The 22,369-nt window shown below is 41.2% G+C and overlaps 1 protein-coding gene and 1 long non-coding RNA gene across 3 annotated transcripts in view; one reads left to right on the top strand and one right to left on the bottom strand.

The window, feature by feature from the left end:
* Positions 1–1,479: 1,479 nt before the first annotated feature.
* Positions 1,480–22,369, top strand: part of LOC110504046 (serine/threonine-protein kinase ULK2) — a 63,892-nt gene continuing 43,002 nt past the window's right edge. For both annotated transcript variants that reach the window (XM_021582857.2, XM_021582856.2), the window contains exons 1-3: positions 1,480–2,833; positions 8,477–8,569; positions 8,773–8,814. In XM_021582857.2, coding sequence (XP_021438532.2) covers positions 2,744–2,833; positions 8,477–8,569; positions 8,773–8,814 — 225 coding nt within the window. In that variant the 5' untranslated portion in view covers positions 1,480–2,743. The remainder of the gene's footprint in view (positions 2,834–8,476; positions 8,570–8,772; positions 8,815–22,369) is intronic.
* Positions 16,544–22,369, bottom strand: part of LOC110504048 — a 33,036-nt gene continuing 27,210 nt past the window's right edge. The window contains exons 2-4 of the long non-coding RNA XR_002470550.2: positions 17,867–17,973; positions 17,097–17,644; positions 16,544–16,790 (exon numbers count right to left, since the gene is read on the bottom strand). This is a non-coding gene — a long non-coding RNA (uncharacterized LOC110504048). The remainder of the gene's footprint in view (positions 16,791–17,096; positions 17,645–17,866; positions 17,974–22,369) is intronic.

The following is a 22,369-nucleotide window of genomic DNA, read 5'->3' as shown; positions in this document are numbered from 1 at the left end:
CCAACTATTGTATTGACCAATTGATTAAATATAATTGCATATAAGGCCTGTCTTTGTTTTCCTGTTATGTCCATGCACACACGGAAATCTAATTAGCATAATACACAAACAAAAATTGAATGCAAATTAATCTCCATGAAGAACAGCAAGTCACACTAATAAACTATAGGCCTACTTAGTTCATGCACAAATTAATTAATAAAGGATCCAGGACATTAAGTGACAAGGGAGTCAACAGTTTTTATTTTTCAAATGTGATCAAGGGATATGTCATACCTGAATAAATCCAAAAGGGGGCAACATATACAAAGCAAAGGCATGAAGGACCAGTCTGGAGTTTACAATCAGATGCTCGAATGATAATGAAAATCTCAGGTAGCCTATCACTGCCTCTAGAACACTAGAGGGGGCTGACCATGGCATGTGGTACATATACATCCTTGGGGTATTTAGGATTGAAATATCATCTCAAGACATAGTGAGATAAGGATATCAAATTACTGTACACGTGATGACAGTCGATAGGCTAAATTTGTTAATGATACAGTACGTTTGTCATTTAGCAGACGTTCTTATCTAGAGTGACTTGCAGGAGCAATTAGGGTTAAGTGCCTTGCTCGAGGGTACATCTGCATATTTTTTTACCTAGTCAGTCAACGAATCAGTAAATCTGACATTTTCGAGTTTCCTAGATCCAACAAGCACATGAACGCGGCATTTATCTTATGGGTGTCAGTCAAACAATTGTATGGTTTCTGTTTTTTAATCAAACATACCTTGCTTCTGGTAGATCCATACCAGTTAAATGAACAGCAAAAGATGCAATTACAACAGACTTTAGTTTTTTTTTCTTTGTATTATTGAAATTACAATACAATTACAAATAAGCATAGGACATAACTACACATATATTGTATTCTTATGAAATTAAACAAAAATGATGAATGAAAATCACTACACATGAATTTGCCAGTGACAACAGTTTAATTAAAGTGAAAGTACCTCCAATCAAATACAAAGAAAAAGGTCAGGGGTTCCAATTGTAAACCTAAGGTAGAGTTGTAAGAATAAATATTGTTTTTTGTCATTGAATAATTCATAATATTTGATTAAATATTCGATTTCAAGTTTTAAAAAATATTGCATTTGGGAACTGATATTTGATTTTGTGCAAGTAAAATGTACCATAGAGAATGAAGAAATTAACAATTAATTCAGTAGGAGTAGGGGAAACTTTTATACACAGCTTATAAGTGTGACTGTGAAGTTATTTTGGAGGGACCTAGTAATTACATATTTAATTGAATTAATACGATCCATATATTGACAATGAAGGATGTAATATGTTGTTATTCAAATTAAATCAATGCTACAAAAACGAGATTTTAGTTCTGGGCTAACCGAGATGACCGATGACACCATGGAACTATCATTCGTGGAGGAGGGTATATTGCGCATTGACGTAGTCCGCGGAGGGATATCGTGTAAAATATGTGTCACGGTACTCTTTTCGCAATTTGCTCTGTATTGACATTGGTAGCGTGTCAGCAGACAACGCTGTACCTGGTCAATGTGATGGGAAGGGACAAGAAAACCAAAAACGAATATTCAGGTGAAGCGTAATAAGGGACATACGTTGAATGGTTTTACTTGTCGTACTGTAAAGGTTAACTTGAATCGGTTGCCATTTTCTTGCTGACCCAATGATTTTCGCCCTGTGACTGAGATGTGATGACCCAATGATGAAAATCAAGGAATTTGAATAGATGCATTTTGGATTACATTGAAGAGAATCGCACGAACATCAATGTTTTCGAAGAGGAGAGACGTCACCTGGTTTGAACATCTCGCCACAAGAGGACTATTATGACAGCGTTAGCTGGCTGTGACTTACACAAATTCTATTCAAACTCATTGGTGTTGCATTTCATAGTTTTTCAGGCACATATATAACGTTCGGCCTGTATTTTGTATTTTCTTGCGATAATCTGAAAATCACAAATTGATGTCCGTCCATTCAATTGATCTTCTGTTTAGTTAGCATGAAGCTAACGTTAAAGGTAGCTAGCTAGCTAACTATATACAATGTTGTTAGCATGGTTGCTTGCCAGCTACAATGCATGGACAATATGACGCTTGTCGTCGCAGCATGTCACTCTGGTTATATAGTTGAAGTGTTTATGGGTGTTTGAAGCTTGCAATCTATTTATCCAGGACACTTGACATCATGTAGAATGTCTGGCAAAGCAGTTTTTGAGCTAATTTGTTTGCCATCTAAATGCATATTTAACTAGCTAACTAGCCAGTTTGCAACGCTAGCAATCTGGGTCAGAAAATGACAGCTGGCAGTAGGGACTGACATGGTGTACCTTGGGATTGTGGCCAGCCATGTGTACAGCTGACTGCAGTGTCTGAATGTGGAAATAGTTAAAGGTAAAGCCTTATATAATCTGTTGTAATTGGCTACTGACAGGGAAGAATTTGACACTAGCTCCAGTTTTGCATCCCATTTTAAACGTGATCAGTTGCATCATCACCTGGCTGTTTCTCAGGCAATATCAAAGGTGGACTGGAATGCATGCTTGTCCTTGTAAAACTGACTTGTATTCTGTTAACGCCACAATCACTAGTTTGCTTGACAGCTAAATCAAGGTTCCACTATCAAAAGAGAGCATCCTTCAAAGTGCATTACTGAAGAAAGAACCTTTTGACACCTGACCTAAATTGGACGGTTACGTTGACAATGGAGACTGTTGGAGACTTTGAATACAGCAGAAAGGACCTGGTGGGACATGGTGCTTTTGCTGTGGTGTTCAAAGGAAGGCACAGAAAGGTAAATATCTGGAACATTAAAGGTCTGCATCTCCATCTTTCCCATTGCATTGCTTGCCTCCTCCCTACTCCTTCCCTACCTTCCCTCTCCTCTATTTGTCTCTGAGGTTATGTGAGAGTGGTGACGTTTATATAAATCTGGGTCAATGGCATTGCACTGCAGTAAATTAACTGTTATTTGGCATCATTTTGTTTAGTTTTCCTTCAACTAACTAGATGTTTAAATATTTGTTATTATTGATGCAAGTATTGCAATGACATACAATTATATCCATTTACAGGCTTACCTTATTCAAATATAACAATGTGATTGATTATGCATGTTATTGTTTCATAAGCCTCGATCATGCGATGTTGTGCAATCTTGCGTTATGGTCTGGCACTGGGGTGCATTGAGATGCCAGCCGTTCATTCATGAAACGGATGACTCAAACAGCAGTGAATAGCTCACTGACGCAGCCAGCCTAGACAAGGTGGAGAGAAAGGAGCATGTCTTCTTGTTTTTCCTCCTCAAGAGGTCTTCTTTCTCCATCTTCAGTGATGAAATGAGCCATGATAATAGTCTACACATCAATGCTTTCTTGACAGTGCTTTATTTTTTATATGACCAATACAATGAGACGATAGTCTAGTGATGATACATTCGTTCTATTAGCTTGATTGGTCACACACCAGTGATAACAAAGCATCTTGACTGACTGACAGGACGGTGGTGACTGTCCATGATGGGGATGTGGACCAAACTGTTCTGTTGATCAAGGCACAGCTGAAGGACGGTCAGAGAGGAGAGAATGTTACTTATGTCTGAGCCTGCTCCACATCTATCTCACTGTGTGATGCTTCCAGGGATGATGTCATCATGCTACCCTATTGCCACAGTTGCTCGCGAGTCTGTGTATCCACATCCATTCCCCCCCACATTGTCAGCAAAGCATTTTAGTGTCTCCCCTCTTAACAATGGAGAGACTTTTTAAAATTAAAATTTTAGTTAATTTAGTACAATTCTACACATAATGCCATAGGGTTGGAGAGAGACTGACCTAACAAAATCAATGGGGGCCCCCAGCAGGTAATTCTATGCTAATAACAAGTTTGGATAGCTGTCTGCAAAACTAATTTAGCAATCTAAATAGTTTAGCTGATATGGACTAAATGACTGACTGTCAGAGTCTTACATAACAAGGGAAAAACTGGTAATGCACAACCAAATTTCAAAATTGCACCTTGTGTATTCTAACTTGCAACAGTAAGTTGACACTCAGAATTAGTTCCTAAATTGAAACTGGAAATTGATCCGAGGGCCTTCATGCGGCCCATGGGCTGACAGTTGCCCATCCCTGATTTAGACAGTGGGACCTCGTCTGCATTTGCATGTTGTCTTTTCTATTCTGGATTTTGTCTTACACAATCTAGTTTTGTTTTACACTCTGGATAAGAGCGTCTGCTAAATTACTAAAATGTACATTTCTCTCGCTACATTGGTGACCAGGGTGGGATCTAGGGCTGGGCGGTATACCTGTATTTTACGATATATTGATTGATACATGGAGCTCTTTGGGTTTTTACTTCTATATAGTATTTTAATATTTTGTCAAATGGGATAGGCCGTGTGTAACATCCATTCTTATAGTTTACTTCGCTAATTGAGTCTTCTCTTTCTGCTCGCTCTCCATGCCGCTTTCCACACAGACCTAACCCTGCCCCGTCACCCAAGGAGTGCATTTGTTGTTCCTCGACCATGAGACACTTGCATTCAGTCTGCATGGTCAATGCAGCACATGCTACAATGTTGATGACAATGATGCTGTTTTCACTTTGCTTCTTAGTATAACTCCACTAGCGTTCTATAATCACACTATTAGTTTGTTTCTTACGATACAAACTAGCTGTTTGCAGATGTATTTTCTTAGCAAGTTGGGCCTAAATCTTCTTAGCCACTAATTGCTAGTTAGCTAACTAGTCAGAACAAAGGTAATTAGCTATACAGCCTGATAATACAGTTTCAGTGATGGTATAGACTTAAATCATGCTTGTGCAAAAGTATCTTCTAAAGCAAAGCGGAAAGTGCAAAGTAAGAATATGTTAGCTACATGAAGTAGCTAAGAGAAAACATTCAATGTAGTCAAAGATTATAGGGTCTCCTAGGAAAAACTTGTCAACACTTTGCTTCCTAACCTGTCACAATAACTCCTCCCTGGCGTTTTCATTAGTTGTCAGTACTATTATATTATACTATTATAACTATAGAATTAGAGTAATCATTCTATTTCTATGATTCCAACAGTTCAAGTAAAAAAATTGTCACATCCGCCGAATACAACGTGTAGACCTTACAGTGAAATGCTTACTTACAAACCCTTAAACAACAATGCAGTTTTAGGGAAAAGAAGTTAACTATTTCCTATAAACTATAAAAAATAGTCGTACCCCCAATAAAGGTGATTTTTCCCAATAAATTACTGTGAGTTTATATATGGAGTGTGCGACTCTTAAAAAAAAAAAAAAAAAGGTTTATTCGCCATTAGTCAGCACCTCCACACAAAATAATGTTTCTGGGTGTGCGCCAGCTCATGTTTTTTAAGAAATTATTTACTAAAATCAACTGAAGTAAAAATAAATAATAAATAAACAGAAACAATAAAATAACAGTAGTGAGGCTATACGCAGGGGGTACTGGTACAGATTCAATGTGCGGGGCACTGGTAAGTCAATGTTATTGAGGTAGCCTATGGGGCCTGGGCACACACATGCTCCTAAAGAGAAGCATGTGTTGATGACAGTCTCCATCAGAGGTCCAGGATTTTGGCATTTCTGGACTGCGACATTGTAAAATTGTGCCCTCTACGGCACTTGCTATACAGTGCATTCGGAAAGTATTCAGACCCCTTGATTCCACATTTTGTTACATTACAGCCTTATTCTAAAGTTGACAAACATTTTTTATTTTATCAATCTCCACATAATACCCCATAATGACAAAGCAGTTTTTTGCTTATTTACAAAAAATAAAAACAGAAATACTTTATTTATGAGTAATACCTTATTTATTCAGAGTTCAGGGGCATCCTGTTTCCATTGTTCATCCTTGAGATGTTTTTAGAACTTGGAGTCCATGTGTGGTCAATTCAATTGATTGGACATGATTTGGAAAAGCACACATCTGTCTATATATGGTCCCACAGTTGACAGTGCATGTCAGAGAAAAAAAACAAGCCGTAAGGTGGAAGGAATTGTCCGTAGAGCTCCGTGGCAGGATTGTGTCGAGGCACCAATCTGGGGAAGAGTACTTAAAAATTCTGCAGCATTGAAGGTCCCCAAGAAGACAGTGAACTCAGAGTTGTCCGCTCGGCCTAACTGAGCAATCGGGAAAGAAGGGCTTTGGTCAGGGAGGTGACCATGAGCCCGATGATCACTTTGACAGAGCTACAGAGTTTCTCTGTGGAGATGGCAGAACATTCCAGAAGAACAACCATATCTGCAGCACTCCAGCAATCAGGCCTTAATGGTGGTGGCCTGAAGGAAGGCACTCCTTGGTAAAAGGCACATGACAACCCGCTTGTAGTTTTCCAAAATAAACCCAAAGGACTCTCAGACCATGGTTAACAGTATTGTCTGGTCTGATGAAACCAAGATTGAACTCTTTGGCCTAAATGCCAAGCGTCACGTCTGGAGGAAACCTGGCACCATCCCTATGGCGAAGCATGATGGTGGCATCATCATGCTATGGGGATGTTTTTCAGCTGCAAGGACTGGGAGACTAGTTAGGATCGAGAGGAAGATGAACAGAGCAAAGTACAGAGTTCCTTGATGAAAACCTGCTCCAAAGTGCTCGGGACCTCAGACTGGGACAAAGGTTCACCTTCAAACAGGACAACGACCCTAAGCATACAGCCAAGAGAATGCTGGAGTGGCTTCGGGACATGTTTCTAAATGTCCTTGAGTGGTCCAGCCAGAGCCCGTACTTGAACCCGATCTAACATTTCTGAAGAGACCTGAAAATAGCTGTGCAGTGAAGCTCCCCATCCAACCTGACAGAGCTTGAGAGTATCTGCAGAGAAAAGTGGGAGAAATTCCCCAAATACAGTTGCCAAGCTTGTAGCGTCATAACCAAGAACACTCAAGGCTGTAATCGCTGCCAAAGGTGCTTCAAAAAAGTACTGAGTAAAGGGTCTGAATACCTATGTAAATGTGATATTTCTGGGGGTTTTCATTTATAAATTGCTGAAATTTCAAATCTGTTTTTGCTTTGTCATTATGCGGTATTGTGTGTAGATTGAGACAAAACCATTTAGTACATTTTAGAATAAGGATGTAACAACAAAATGTGGAGAAAGTCAAAGGGTCTGAATACTTTCAGAATGCACTGTACATTGTTTGGTAGGTTACACAAATACTGCCTGAGACACCTGATTTTTGTCTCTGTGCTCAATTAACTGTGAAACACTGTGTGATGGTGTTCTTTGTTCGCATGCGTGAAATGTACGTTATGGAAAACATGTCTCGCACTGTCATTTTTGGCAGAATACGATTTTGGCACTTTAAGAAGGTTAGTAGGGAAGTTAATCATTTAAACCACTTAAATATACTCACATTGTAGTTGAAACTCAAATATTAATTTCCCAACTGCTTTTAAAAAAAAATCCTACAGGCTCTTTAACATTCTCCATACCTTCTATTCCAATGCATCAACATTGTGCATGCCCACCAAACTTTATTGTATTGCTGAGCACATTGTACAACTATTTTGAGGGAAAGTTGTATTGCAAGGGAAGCAATACAGTACCAGTCAAAAGTTTGGATATACCTACTCATTCAATGGTTTTTCTTTATTTTTGCTATTTTTAACATCGTAGAATAATGGTGAAGACATCAAAACTATGAATTAACACACACATGGAATCATGTAGTAACCAAAAAGGTGTTAAACAAATATTTTTTATTCTTCAAAGTAGCCAACATTTGCCTTGACGACAGCTTTGCCCACTTTTGGCATTCTCATAAGAATGTTTTGCTCTCATTTACAAACAAATTATTATTTACAATGACAGCCTACCCCGGCCAAACCCTACCTCAGGCAATGCTGGGCCAGTTGTGCACCGCCCTGTGTGACTCGCAATCACCGGCCGTGATGCAGTGCCACTGGGGAGAACAAACAAGATATTCCTATTTGGTAAAATAACAAATCCATATTATGACAAGTACAGCTCAAATAAGCAAAGAGAAACGACAGTCCATTAAGACATTAAGGTCGGTCAATCCGGAAAATTGGAAGTTCTTCAAGTGCAGTTGCAAAAACCATCAAGCGCATGATAACTGTCAAGCGCATGATAACTGTCAAGCGCATGATAACTGTCAAGCGCATGATAACTGTCAAGCGCATGATAACTCATTTGACTGTTTCTTCATTCAGTCTATCTGATTGAAACTTAAGAAACCTGTGTTTGGTTTATTGTCCAAGATATCCCCATGTATCTCTCTCACAAATGATGATACACAGTGCACACAAAGCAATTAAAGGCCAGTTGGCCTGAGCTTTACACACACAAGCTTCCCTTGGCATTAGTGTAAGTGATGGAGGAACTGAACATGTTTAAAGGGATTTTAACTAGTTGTTCCTTTATGTCACTCCTTCCTCCGACTGCAGAAGACTGATTGGGAGGTGGCGGTCAAGAGCATTACCAAGAAGAACCTCTCCAAGTCCCAGATCCTGCTTGGCAAGGAAATCAAAATCCTCAAGGTGAGTAGTATGCTTAACCTAATTCCTTCTCACTTATCTTGGAAACATATTTTAAAGAATTAGTTGACATCGATCTTCCATTAGTCATCATGTTTGACTGAAAGGCCTTGACTTATAAATCTAAATAGAAGCCAGTTGTCACGTCAAAGGTACAGTAGCTAATGCATCACTAATGTACTTGTTTTCTTCATGACTTTTTCCAGGAACTTCAACATGAGAACATTGTGGCGCTTTATGATGTCCAGGTAAGTCCTTATCTTGTTTTCCATTGAAGTAAGGTAGAGCTCAGTTGATTGCAGGTAGACCGAGTGTGTCTACTGTGTTAGCCTAGCGTGACTACTACAGCCGAGTTGGCCGAGCGTCGCTGCTACAGCCGCCGAGTTGGCCGAGCGTCGCTACTACAGCCGCCGAGTTAGCCGAGCGTCGCTACTACAGCCGCCGAGTTGGCCGAGCGTCGCTACTACAGCCGAGTTGGCCGAGCGTCGCTACTACAGCCGAGTTGGCCGAGCGTCGCTGCTACAGCCGCCGAGTTGGCCGAGCGTCGCTACTACAGCCGCCGAGTTGGCCCGAGCGTCGCTACTACAGCCGCCGAGTTGGCCGAGCGTCGCTACTACAGCCGCCGAGTTGGCCGAGCGTCGCTACTACAGCCGCCGAGTTGGCCCGAGCGTCGCTACTACAGCCGCCGAGTTGGCCCGAGCGTCGCTACTACAGCCGCCGAGTTGGCCCGAGCGTCGCTACTACAGCCGCCGAGTTGGCCCGAGCGTCGCTACTACAGCCGCCGAGTTGGCCCGAGCGTCGCTACTACAGCCGCCGAGTTGGCCCGAGCGTCGCTACTACAGCCGCCGAGTTTGCCCGAGCGTCGCTAAAACTCAGAGGCTGCATACTGACTGAGCTTCCAGTTCACTCAGGTGCTTTTTATACTGACCGGTCTTCGTTTCATCTAGCCATTCTCAACAACAGTGCTCAATTAGACCTAAATGACTGGAAGCAAATTGTTTGAGTCATTATAACTAGCAAAATTGTACAGTGCAGGGCAATGCAGCAGCATACAGGCAGAAGACTCTCGATCACAAGCTGACCAGTGAGCCAGACAAACACATTAGAATGGGTTGCCACGCTCCTGAGTAGACCTTTTCTGTGTTTATCCGGTCCATCTGGAGCTGCCTGCATATGTCCAGAGTAGAAGTCTGTGTGTAAGTCAGTGGTCATGATGTGTAAACCATTAACTCTGACAGATCACTGACTGGTGGGCCAAGGCTGTGACCACTGACTGACTGGTGGAGCCTGGGATCTTCTCAGTCACATGACACCACGTGACTGGCCATGGTTGTACCAGCAGCATGCATTGTACGGCCCAACATCTCCCTGGTCGCCAATCAGAACTCACCACCAGTGATGTGTCCAGGGGCAGGGTCGTCCAAGGTGGGGGACAAAATGGCCGCCACCAAAGGTCATGCGTTAGTCGAGCTCATCATGACCTTACTTCATGGTGACTAGTAAACCTGTAGCTTTGGTTCAGCATGGAAATCACTGAGAGCCTTCTGTTAAAGAACAGGGAACAGCCTTTGAAACACCAGCTCAGCCCTGTGTGGGCTTCATTGTTCACTCCATGGTTAGCAGGTAGCGCTATGAGTCTCTCTGCATTCTCTAGCTATAAAAAGCCTTTCCGGTAGGGCTCCACCCAATTGGGAGAGATTGAAAGAATGGTATTAGAGAGAGCTATTGAAGTGATGATCAAGCAGCGCTGCCCACACGGCGAGGCACTTCCTGTGTGTATGTAAGCCTCCCACCGGGACCCTGCTCTACCCATCCGGCCCTCCTCCCTTCATCCCTCCGGCCACGCCCCTGATGTAATCACCACTTATAGAGTCAAACATTTCCGTTATGCTAATGTAGTGTGTGATGTAAAATGTGTTTGAAAAGTCCCTTGTCAATGCTGAACAGACTGGATGAGTGGAAGTAGGTTACATCCACTAATACAGGCACTAGATGCCGATGTATCTTTTCATACCCCTTATGATTAAGATTTGGATTGGGTGTCAGGGAATCTGATCCTAGATATGTGATTAGGGGGATGGCCAACTTCTAACTTCTGAATAGGATTGCCACAGAACACTCCCCATAACTGAAGACACTGGTTTGGGCTTTGTGTGTAGCTTGTCTTAGAGTCTGTCTCTTGCTCCCCACTCTCCTCCCATTGGCAGGGCTGTACTCTCCCTGGGCCATCACTCGCCTCTGCAGCTGTCGCCTTTGGCACACAGGCAGTGGGGCTTAGAGATGCCGTCTGAAAGGAAAGAGAGAAAAGACTGCGGCTTCGGCATTTAGAGGGAGACGAAGATAGTGTTGCAGTGTTAGAGATGGGTGTTAGGCCTCCAAGCGTCCTCTCTTTCTAGGCTTTCTTTTCACTCTCTCTTTCTATTGCACTCATTTCTCTTCTTTGTTTCTTCCCATGGTCTTTGTCTATTTAGTTGTCTCTCGTGTCTCTGTCGCGCTCTGTCGCTCGCGCGCTCTCTGTCTCTCGCTCGCGCGCTCTCTGACAGGCTATATACAGTAGCGAAGCTACATACAGACACCGGTTAGTCAGGCTGATTGAGGTAGTATGTACAGTGGGGCAAAAAGTATTTAGTCAGCCACCAATTGTGTAAGTTCTCCCACTTAAAAAGATGAGAGGCCTGTAATTTTCATCATAGGTACACTTCAACTATGACAGACAAAATGAGAAAAAAAATCCAGAAAATCACATTGTAGGATTTTTTATGAATTTATTTGCAAATTGTGTTGGAAAATAAGTATTATGGGAGAACTTGCACAATTGGTGGCTGACTAAATACTTTTTTGCCCCACTGTACATCTAGATATGGTTAAAGTGACTATGCATATATGATGAACAGAGAGTAGCAGTAGCGTAAAAGAGGGGTTGGTGGGTGGGACACAATACAGATAGCCCGGTTAGCCAATATGCTGGAGCACTGGTTGGTCGGCCCAATTGAGGTAGTATGTACATGAATGTATAGTTAAAGTGACTATGCATATATGTTAACCAGAGAATAGCAGCAGTGTAAAAAGAGGGGTTGGGGGCACACAATGCAAATTGTCCGGGTAGCCATTTGATTTCCTGTTCAGGAGTCTTATGGCTTGGGGGTAAAAACTTTTGAGAAGCCTTTTTGTCCTAGACTTGGCACTCCGGTACCGCTTGCCATGTGGTAGTAGAGAGAACAGTCTACGACTGGGGTGGCTGGGGTCTTGGACAATTTATAGGGCCTTCCTCTGCCTGGTGTAGAGGTCCTGGATGGCAGGCAGCTTAGCCCTGTGATGTACTGGGCCGTAGTGCCTTGCGGTGATGTACTCTCTAGTGCCTTGCGGTCGGAGGCCGAGCAATTGCCGTACCAGATAGTGATGCAACCAGTCAGGAAGCTCTTGTTCTGTCGCAGTCTCTAGCTCGCTCTCTCCGTCTCTCGCTCGATGTCGCCATTTAGAGTGTAGCTAATTATTGCACTATTGTATCTAAACCGTTGTGAAATATACTTTCAATATATACAAGTAATGTATTTTTAGCTTTTTTGAAGATGATGTACAATAACAAAAGTAAAAGACATAAAAATTTTACTTAAGAATGGGAAGCATCAAAATGGCACACAAAACTGATCTACCGCTTCTTAGACTTGCTTTTAAATAGAATGAAAGATCTACAACTCACAATTCTTTGTGAATTTGGTCAGGTCACCCAAAAAGTAACAGCCCCAGACCGAGGGTGATTGACCGTCATCTTGAACTTCTTCCATTTTCTAATAATTGCGCCAACAGTTGTTGCCTTCTCACCAAGTATTTTATACAGGTAACGAGTTCAAACAGGTGCAGTTAATACAGGTAATGAGTGGAGAACAGGAAGGCTTCTTAAAGAAAAACAAACAGGTCTGTTGAAGTGGCACCACCTCAGTTGAGGTGGGGGGCGTCTGGTGGTTATCGATGCCACAACGCTGAAATGCCTATTAAGAAAGTGTGGTCTGTTTACAGTCGACGGTCATTAGCTGAGGGTAGGAGCACTGTCGCTGGGTGTTTGTAGGAGTGTGAGGTGGTGCCTCGTTAGAGAACGCTGCTGGGGCACATTGACCTTTTGAAAGGCCCGCTGCACTGTGAGGGCTCCTTTAGATCTCAATGTGGGCAAACCATAAAGCCTAGCCTACAGACACACATCACAGATGTTGTGATATCAGTCATTCATGTGTAGTATACAGTGCTCACTGAGGGCTATACATGGAGACTTCCACTCACATGCTGACCCCACCACCCGCGTCGTGTTCGCAAGCGTTGCAAAATAAATTAAAACACACACTACCATTCAAAAGTTTGGGGTCACTTGGAAATGTCCTTGTTTTTGAAAGAAAAGCACACACAAATTGTCCATTTAAAATAACATCAAATTGATCAGAAACACAGTGAAGACTTTGTTAATGTTGTAAATGACTATGGTTGCTGGAAACGGCAGATTTTTTATGGAATATCTACATAGGCGTACAGAGGCCCATTATCAGCAACCATCACTCCTGTGTTCCAATGGCACGTTGTGTTAGCTAATCCAAGTTTATCATTTTTAAAGGCTAATTGATCATTAGAAAACTCTTTTGCAATTATGTTAGCACAGCTGAAAACTGTTATGCTGATAGAAGAAGCAATAAAACTGCCATTTAGACTGGTTGAGGATCTGGAGCATCAGCATTTGTGGGTTCGATTACGGGCTCAAAATGTCCAGAAACAAAGAACTTTGTTCTGAAACTCGTCAGTCTATTCTTGTTCTGAGAAAGGAAGGCTATTCCATGTGAGAAATTGCCAAGAAACTGAAGATCTTGTACAACGCTGTATACTACTCCCTTCACATAACAGTGCAAATTGGCCCTAACCAGAATAGAAAGAGAGTTGGAGGCCCCGGTGCACAACTGAGCAAGAGGACAAGTACATTAGAGTGTCTAGTTTGAGGATCAGACGCCTCATAAGTCCTCAACTCGCAGCTTCATTAAATAGTCCCCGCAAAACACCAGTCTCAAAGTCAACAGTGAAGAGGCGACTCCGGGATGCTGGCATTCTAGACAGAGTTGCAAAGAATAAGGTCCTATGTCCCCTGTCTGTGTTTTTCCCATCTTAATCTTTACTTTTTATTTGACAGTCTGAGATATGGCTTTTTCTTTGCAACTCTGCCTAGAAGGTCAGCATCCCGGAGTAGCCTCTTCACTGTTGACGCCTCTTTCTATTCTGGTTAGGGCCAGTTTGCACTATTCTGTGAAGGGAGTAATACACAGTGTTGTACAAGATGTGCTTTTCTTTAAAAAACATGGACATCTCCAAGTGACCCCAAACTTTTGAACGGTAGTTTACATGTTATTCAATTATTGCACCCACACTGCTCGCACGCGCCAACGAGCGTCTGCGTTGTCAAGTGCTAAAATTGAAGTCAGTTCTATTTGTGACACAGAATGTGATGCAAGTCCTGCTTCTCCCATCACCTTGTTGGATTTTTAGAAGCATATACCCATGTGCCGTCTCTTCATTGGTTATACCCACGTGTGACTGAAAGATGACCCGAGGTCGGTTGTGGTAATACACCTTATTATGAAAGGTAGTTGCCAATCGCCATATAAAGTCCAAAGAAGAAAAGGCCTGGAAGGAGGAGAGATGACTAGAAACGATTCGGTTGACCACTATGTGTGGATTAATTGTCGAAGTAGAGGACCTTGGGCATTTCAGGTAAAATAATAAATCAATATTTATATCCCAGGACAAATTAGCTAGCAACAGCAAGCTAGCTAGCTAAATTGCCATACATGTTTAATGCTTTTGGACCTGTTCCCAAATTAATATAATTGGGTCAACTTTTGTTTTGATATTTCAACCTGCGTGTCGGGATTGCGTTTGGTGTGGGGGACAAACTCGATTTGCACACAATGGCGCACGCGGATGGACGATTTGGGTACGGTGTCATGCACACACAGAATGCACACTCAAACTAATTTGTCTGTCATGGCTCAACACACACACACACACACACACAGCAATCACTACAACATACACACTCACAACTATTATATCAATCATGCACACACACGTGCTCTCAAACGATCACACTGGCTATTCCAGGTCTGTGAATGTGGTCTCTAACCAAGTTTCACACATTTCCTTTGAGCACGTGTGTGTGTGAGAGAGATTTCTGACTGTTTCTACCTCCTGCACGTATTTCAAGTCGCTGTGGAAACCAAACCAAAGACTCAATATACAGTGTATTCAGACCCCTTGACTTTTTCCACATTTTGTTGTATTACAGCCTTATTCTAAAATTGATCAAATTAAATTTTTCCCTCATCAATCTACACACAATACCCCTTAATGACAAAGCAAAAATGTAAAAAAAAAGAAAAAGTTTGCTAATTTATTAAAGATAAAAACAGACCCTTTGCTATGAGACTTGAAATTGAGCTCAGGTGCATCCTATTTCCATTGATCATCCTTTGTTTCTTCAACTTGATTGGAGTCCACCTGTAGTAAGTTTAATTGATTGGACATGATTTGGAAAGGCACACTCCTGTCTATATGAGGTCCCACAGTTGACAGTGCATGTCAGAGCAAAAACCAAACCATGAGGTTGAAAGAATTGTCCGTAGAGCTCTGAGACAAGATTGTATCTGGGCACAGATCTGGGGAAGGAATTGTCTGTAGAGCTCCGTGACAGGATTATGTCAGGCCATCATGGTCAGAGAGGTGACCATGAACCCAATGGCACATGACAGCCTGCTTGGAGTTTGCCAAAAGGACCTAAAGAAGTCTCAGACCATGAGAAACAAGATTCTCTGGTCTAACGAAACCAAGATTGAACACTTTGGCCTGAATGCCAAGCGCCACGTCTGGAGGAAACCTGGCACCATCCCTACTGTGAAGCATGATGGTGTCAGAATGCTCTACGGACAATTCGCCTGTAACATCAGTTCTGTTGCACTCACAGACAATATCTTTGCAGTTTTAGAAACGTCAGTGTTTTCTATCCAAAGCTGTCAATTATATGCATAGTCGAGCATCTTGTCGTGACAAAATATCCCGTTTTTAAAACGGGAATGTTTTTTATCCAAAAATGAAAATACTGCCCCCTAGTTATAAAAGGCTAGCTAGCTAAAGCATTTACTGCAAATTGTGTTAGCTTGCCTTGCTTATATTTGCCATGCAGTACAGATGAAGTAACATAGCTAGCTAACTATTTATTTGCTTATTGTGTATTGGAGGTTAAAAATTACTGTATGCCTTTGGATGTGTAACAAGCTACAGTATGTAGCCGATATGGTATGGACTCTAAAACTTTAGGTTCTGAACTAATATTCATACCTATCTATGAACCTCAGCTATCATAGTTGTATTGTCAAGTCTGAATGGCATTAATGAAGCCTATGGATTGAGTAGAATATAATAACTTTATTATGCCAAGGATGCAAGTCCAATATACATGTACAGTAGTTATTACCACTCATGAGATCCACACATTGTAGCCTGTACATTGAATATATTCACTGATCATGTACTCTTCCTTGGCAAATAAAGGTGCGGTTCAAGTATGAATCTCTGAGCGACATTCTTTTTCAGTCATATCCAATACCAGGTGTATCAAACTCCATTCTTTGAATGATGCTGTGTCTGTATGTATGTATTACAGTTATGTATTACAGTTAAGACAACAGTCTTTACCGCTCCTGGGATATCAATGATTACACATTGTAACTATGCAAAAGACTAGAAACATGATTTAAGTAAAGGCTGATATACAGAATATATATACAGAAATACACCTATGCAAATCTAACTCCCTTCATCTACATTAATCTGAAGACACAGGATAGGTGTAGTATCTTAATGAGATACTTAATTTCAACCAGTGGAGAATGTGAAACGCTTTATTGAAAGTTCATTATCCAGGTGTTATAAATACATAATACATTCATTATAAATACAAAAAAGAGGAAGAAAGAGGTGGGGAGAGAGGTAAAACAGAGGAGCAGGGAAGACAGCATATGATTAATGAATTAGTGCCACCCTAATATTCTCTCAGTTCATCACAATTACATAGTGTCTCTAGCGGTGTCTTCTAACCAGCCTTGGACTCCCAGTCGGCCCGAAGATTATTTTAAGAGCGGGTGAGGCGGCGCTGAGGGGATTTCCTCGGGTCTTTCTCTCTCACATCAAAACATACCTACAGATGGATAGAGAGAGTGCATGATTTAGCTTAGTTTTTTTTATTCTAACACGGTCAGTCATCATAATCATCAGGAGGTGAAAAGCAAAACTGACCTTGGATCATTAACTCTGAAATACAAATAGAGATGTAGTAGTCCCAATCTAAAGCATCTCTTTAATAATACTTCCTGTATAATATAAGGATAATATGTATTACAAAACAATCATAACATTGGCTAGATCGATGCATGTTGTGCATGTGACAATAGCAGGATAGCGTCACAAATTTCAAGGATAGCGTCACAAATGAATACATAAATACCATTTGAAGCTTGATGATGACTTGATCATTTGAATCAGCTGTGTAGTGCCAAGGCACAAACAAACGTTTTGAGTCCCCAGCACCAAGACTGAAAACTGCTGCTCTTCATTGGGACCTCTTAATCTGCAGACAGGCTTTCACAGCTTTCTGTATCTGAGGACAGAAAAGCTCACAAGAAATAGACTACACACAAGTACCTGCTCTATCCAGAATAGCCTCCCCTCTCACTTTGACAGCTGGGCCTGCTATCCTTTCACCCTCCTCCAAAAAATACAAATGTTTGCCATTATCAAGAGTGGCACTGGGGCTAAAACAATATCCTATATAGTGTGGGAGGACTGCACCTAAATAGGTTGGAGACTCAATACTAATCGAAGAGCATGCATGTATATGTCCTGACCAAAAGATGAGTCGTTGGTAGGGTTCACTTGATGTTGGAGCACAGCAAGATTCTCAGTAGACGGGGCATGGGATGTCAGGAACAATGAGCCCATTGTCAGTATTTCCAGATTATCCTCCTGATAAAGCAGGTCCTCCACCTGCTGAATCTGGAATGCTCAAAATAAACAAATCTGTATTAGTGATGATATAAATTTGGCATCAACGGGCTTGATAGTCCAGTGAAAATGGCTGAGTGTTTGTGGTGTAAATCTGAAAATTAGCAGCTGACATTTTAAGCATTTTTTTATTAATGCATGTGAGACAGGTTCCATGTACAACATGACGGGCACAGAGGAAGAGCGAAAAAGATCACAGAACAGTTTACTTACCTCTGGTTATGGACACTTTTGCCAACAATAAGGCTTCTACGGCCTGTTCCTCGAACAGTGAACATCTGGCAATATCCACATTTCCGACCCCTTGATCAGCTCGCACTCTGAAAGTAAAGAAAATAGCTTTTTTTTGTAGATATTAAAACAATAACTGAGATATGAACGTTCAATCTAAAGCAGCAGATGTCATTTTCAGGATACGTCAATACAGCACAGTCAGCTTAACACCAGAATGGTATTGTGGTTGTTCATTAGGTGATGGGAAATATGCATACAAATAATATACTTACAGTTAAGGTCGGAAGTTTACATACACTTATGTTGGAGTCATTAAAACTTGTTTTTCAACCACTCCACAAAGTTCTTGTTAACAAAGAATATTTTTGGCAAGTCGGTTAGGACATTACTTTGTGCATGACACGTAATTTTACCAACAATTGTTTACAGACAGATTACTTCACTGTATCACAATTCCAGTGGGTCAGAAGTTTACATGCTCTAAATTCACTGTGCCTTTAAACAGCTTGGAAAATTCCAGAAAATGATGTCATGGCTTTAGAAGTTCTGATAGGCTTATTGACATCTTTTGAGTCAATTGGAGGTGTGCCTGTAGATGTATTTCAAGGCCTACCTTCAAACTCAGTGCCTCTTTGCTTGACATCATAGAAAAAATCTAAAGATATCAGCCAAGACCTCAGATTAAAAATGTTAGACCTCCACAAGTCTGGTTCATCCTTGGGAGCAATTTCCAAATGTCTGAAGGTACCACATTCATCTGTACAAACAATAGTACGCAAGTATAAACACCATGGGACCACACAGCCATCATACCGCTCAGGAAGGAGACACGTTCTGTCTCCTAGAGATGAACGTACTGTGGTGCGAAAATTGCATATCAATCCCAGAACAACAGCAAAGAACCTTGTGAAGATGCTGGAGGAAACCGGTACATAAGTGTCTATATCCACAGTAAAACTAGTCCTAAACAGACATAACCTGAAAGGTCGCTCATCAAGGAAGAAGCCACTGCTCCAAAATGGCCATAAAAATGCCAGACCACAGTTTGCAACTGCACATGGGGACAAAGATCGTAGTTTTTGGAGAAATGTTCTCTGGTCTGATGAAACAAAAATAGAACTGTTTGGCCATAATGACCATCGTTATGTTTGGAGGATAAAGGGGAGGCTTGCAAGCCAAAGAACACCATCCCAACCGTGAAGCACGGGGGTGGCAGCATCATGTTGTGGGGGTGCGTTGCTGCAGGAGAGACTGGTGCACTTCACAAAATAGATGGCATCATGAGGGAGTAAAAGTATGTGGATATATTGAGGCAACATCTCAAGACATCAGTTAAGTTAAAGCTTGGTCGCAAATGGGTCTTCCAAATGGACAATGACCCCAAGCATACTTCCAAAGTTGTGGCAAAATGGCTTAAGGACAACAAAGTCAAGGTATTGGAGTAACCATTAAAAAGCCCTGACCTCAATCCAATGAAAAATGTGTGAGCAGAACTGAAAAAGCGTGTGCGAGCAAGGAGGCTTTACAAACCTGACTCAAACCTACACCAGCTCTGTCAGGAGGAATGGGCCAAAATTCACCCACAACTTATTGTGGGAAGCTTGTGGAAGGCCACCCAAAACGCTTGACCCAAGTTAAACAATTTAAAGGCAATGCTACCAAATACTAATTGAGTGCATGTAAACTTCTGACCCTCTGGGAATGTGATGAAAGAAATAAAAGCTGAAATAAATCATTATTTCTACTATTATTCTGACATTTCACATTCTTAAAATAAAGTGGTTATCCTAACTGACCTAAGACATATTTTTGACTAGGATTAAATGTCAGGAATTGTGAAAAACTGAGTTTAAATGTATTTGTCTATGGTGTATGTAAACTTCTGTCTGACTTCAACTGTACCTTCCTTGAAAATCCATCTATACCGCCAAAGATGACAATGTTGTCTCTTGAAAAATAGCATTGGAATTAAAAGTGAAATGTTTAACCTGCTTCATTATTTATGTATCACCAGTTGATGAAGAACAACTCCAATTTCATACATCATTGAAAATGTGTCTACAAATAAGTAATAATAAAAAGTCAATATTACTTCTTAGATTTGATGGAGACATACATCTTAGTACCTTTGTCAATGTATGATTTGTATCAGTGTGGACGAGAGACTGGGGAGCAGGGACAGAGTATTTTTGCCGAGCAATGCAACAAAGCTGGATCATTCTGGCAATGATACCTGCACCATCTACACGCTGCAGAGACTCCCTAACTCTTCTTCATTGTACCCAAATGGCCCATTGCTTGGAATCTTCCTTTGACCATTCTAAAGCCCGCATGGGACATCCTTGTCTTAATTATTGGCCCTGACTTTCTGGTCTAACACTTCATCTGACATATCAGAATAGCATTCCCTGACAGACATATTGTGACATATCTTTCATCCTTCTGTAAAAAAGCTAACCATTACACTGTCATGAAATATGATTATATATTAACAATGAATCAAATAGGACATATGAATTAATTGAATTCAACTGAAAATGGTGAGAACAGGCGTTCGTAGCTAAATGTGTTTGGTTAGCTTGAGAAGAATAATTGCATGATTTATCATTCTACAGTATGTATGTAATATAGTACAATCTTATGAACCGACACTGAATCATAGGAGCTAACTACTAGCTATGTGGAAGTTGGACGGGAGAACGCCCAGTGCTGCTTACCTGAGATTCCATCATCACACAATCCTTCGTAGGTGTCCGCTATAACTTGCTTTGTGTCGGAAAGAAAGGCTGAACAGTATTGGTTGTAGCCAAACTGACACTCCAAAAATTGCCAAAATGGAGGGTGATTGATAGCGAAATTAAATAAAGTTTTGCTCTCGACCAAAATACATCCATTTGTTGCAAGTTGGGGAGGTGGGCTAATAGCTGAACAATAGACTTTTCAACCTTTACTAGAGAATAGTCTAATAGCCAAGCTAGGTGTGAAAAACCTCCGTCATATCACAGACCAGATTTGCCCTAACGACCAAGGGGGAGTAGAGCGCATCCTCGTGGTATCTTGCTACTCAATGTAATAAAGTAATAACTTTTTCAAATAAGTTACCTTACACGTTATGTTGGCTGACAATTTGTTCGCTATGCTGTCCTTACAAACAACATAGCATATTACAGCAGTATGTACCGGTATGTTAGTTATCTACCTAACGTTAGTAGTTATACATCACTCTTGACAGTATATTAACTAGTGGCTATCTAACAACCCAATGTTTATTGACATGATTATTCGGGTGCTTTCGTAAATTCGCTCTGGCTATCTACTCCGATTTCAGAGCACTCTCATCTGAGTGTACCAGGGCAAAGCATAATGAATTAACGGGCACTCAACACCCGTTGAATATGGCGGTGTCAGTGAACATCGGCAAAAAAGCATAATTAAATTGTTTCCAGCAGCACAGTTACATTCACCAACACTCTGGTTAACACGAAAACTGCCTAACCAGCTCTGCTAGGGCGAGTGGTCTCATTTGTGTCTGGAAGTAGGTAGCATGCTAGCCAATGTTAGCTTGGGTGCTTGACTGCCGTTGTAAGGCCAGAACGCTCAAATCAACCCTACTACTCGGCCTGAACGTCCGGTGTGGGCACCGAGAGCGAAATGGTCTGAATTTACCCAGAGGGTTTTTCGGTTTTCATGGAATAGAAACACCATAATATTAATCAAATGAATTAAGCAATGGAAGACTATCAAGCGCTTTTCAAAGATGGCCTCTGGTGGTCAAATTAGCACTAACTTGCATTAACAGAAAAAATGGCTGACAATTAGAAAATGTGCTACAGAATGCTGCAGCAGCCCGCAAGGTGTGCTGCAGTATGACACACCTTTTAAAGGAGCACCCACTAACACAATGTGGGGAAAGTAAAGCGGCCTGAATACTTTCCGAATACACTGTACATCAAACTCATGATTTCCATGTGTTTAATGCCACTCCATTTGCTCCGTTCCAGCCATTAATATGAGTCATCCTCCCCTCAGCAGCCTCCACTGAGTTAGAAACTCACACCCAGCACACTCAAATCTCCCACGCACACATATACTGCTTTCACATTGGATTTAAGGTATATTGCTTGTTAAAAAAAAAATTGAATAATGTGGGCAATATTTATTTGACTCCCCTTACAACTAGGCCCATTTTTACCAAATGTTTGCCTGCATGCACCTTGTATACCTCTCGTGTGCATGCCAAGGACAAGTGTTGGTGGTGTGCAGATGTGGGTGGGGGTCTATTTTAATAAATCCATTGAGAATATACATCATCAAAAATATAAACGTAACATGCAACAATTTCAAAGGTCTTGAAATAAATGTATCTATGAATTTCACATGACTGGAAATACAGAATGCATCTGTTGGTCCCAGATACCTTGTAAAAAATATTTTAAAAAGTAGGGGAGTGGATCAGAAAACCAGTCAGTATCTGATGTGACA

This window comes from Oncorhynchus mykiss, chromosome 24 (genome assembly GCF_013265735.2).
Source record: "Oncorhynchus mykiss isolate Arlee chromosome 24, USDA_OmykA_1.1, whole genome shotgun sequence".
Classification (NCBI taxonomy): Eukaryota; Metazoa; Chordata; class Actinopteri; order Salmoniformes; family Salmonidae; genus Oncorhynchus; species Oncorhynchus mykiss.
Note: the sequence above shows the minus strand (reverse complement) of the source record. Positions and strands in the feature narration are given on the sequence as shown.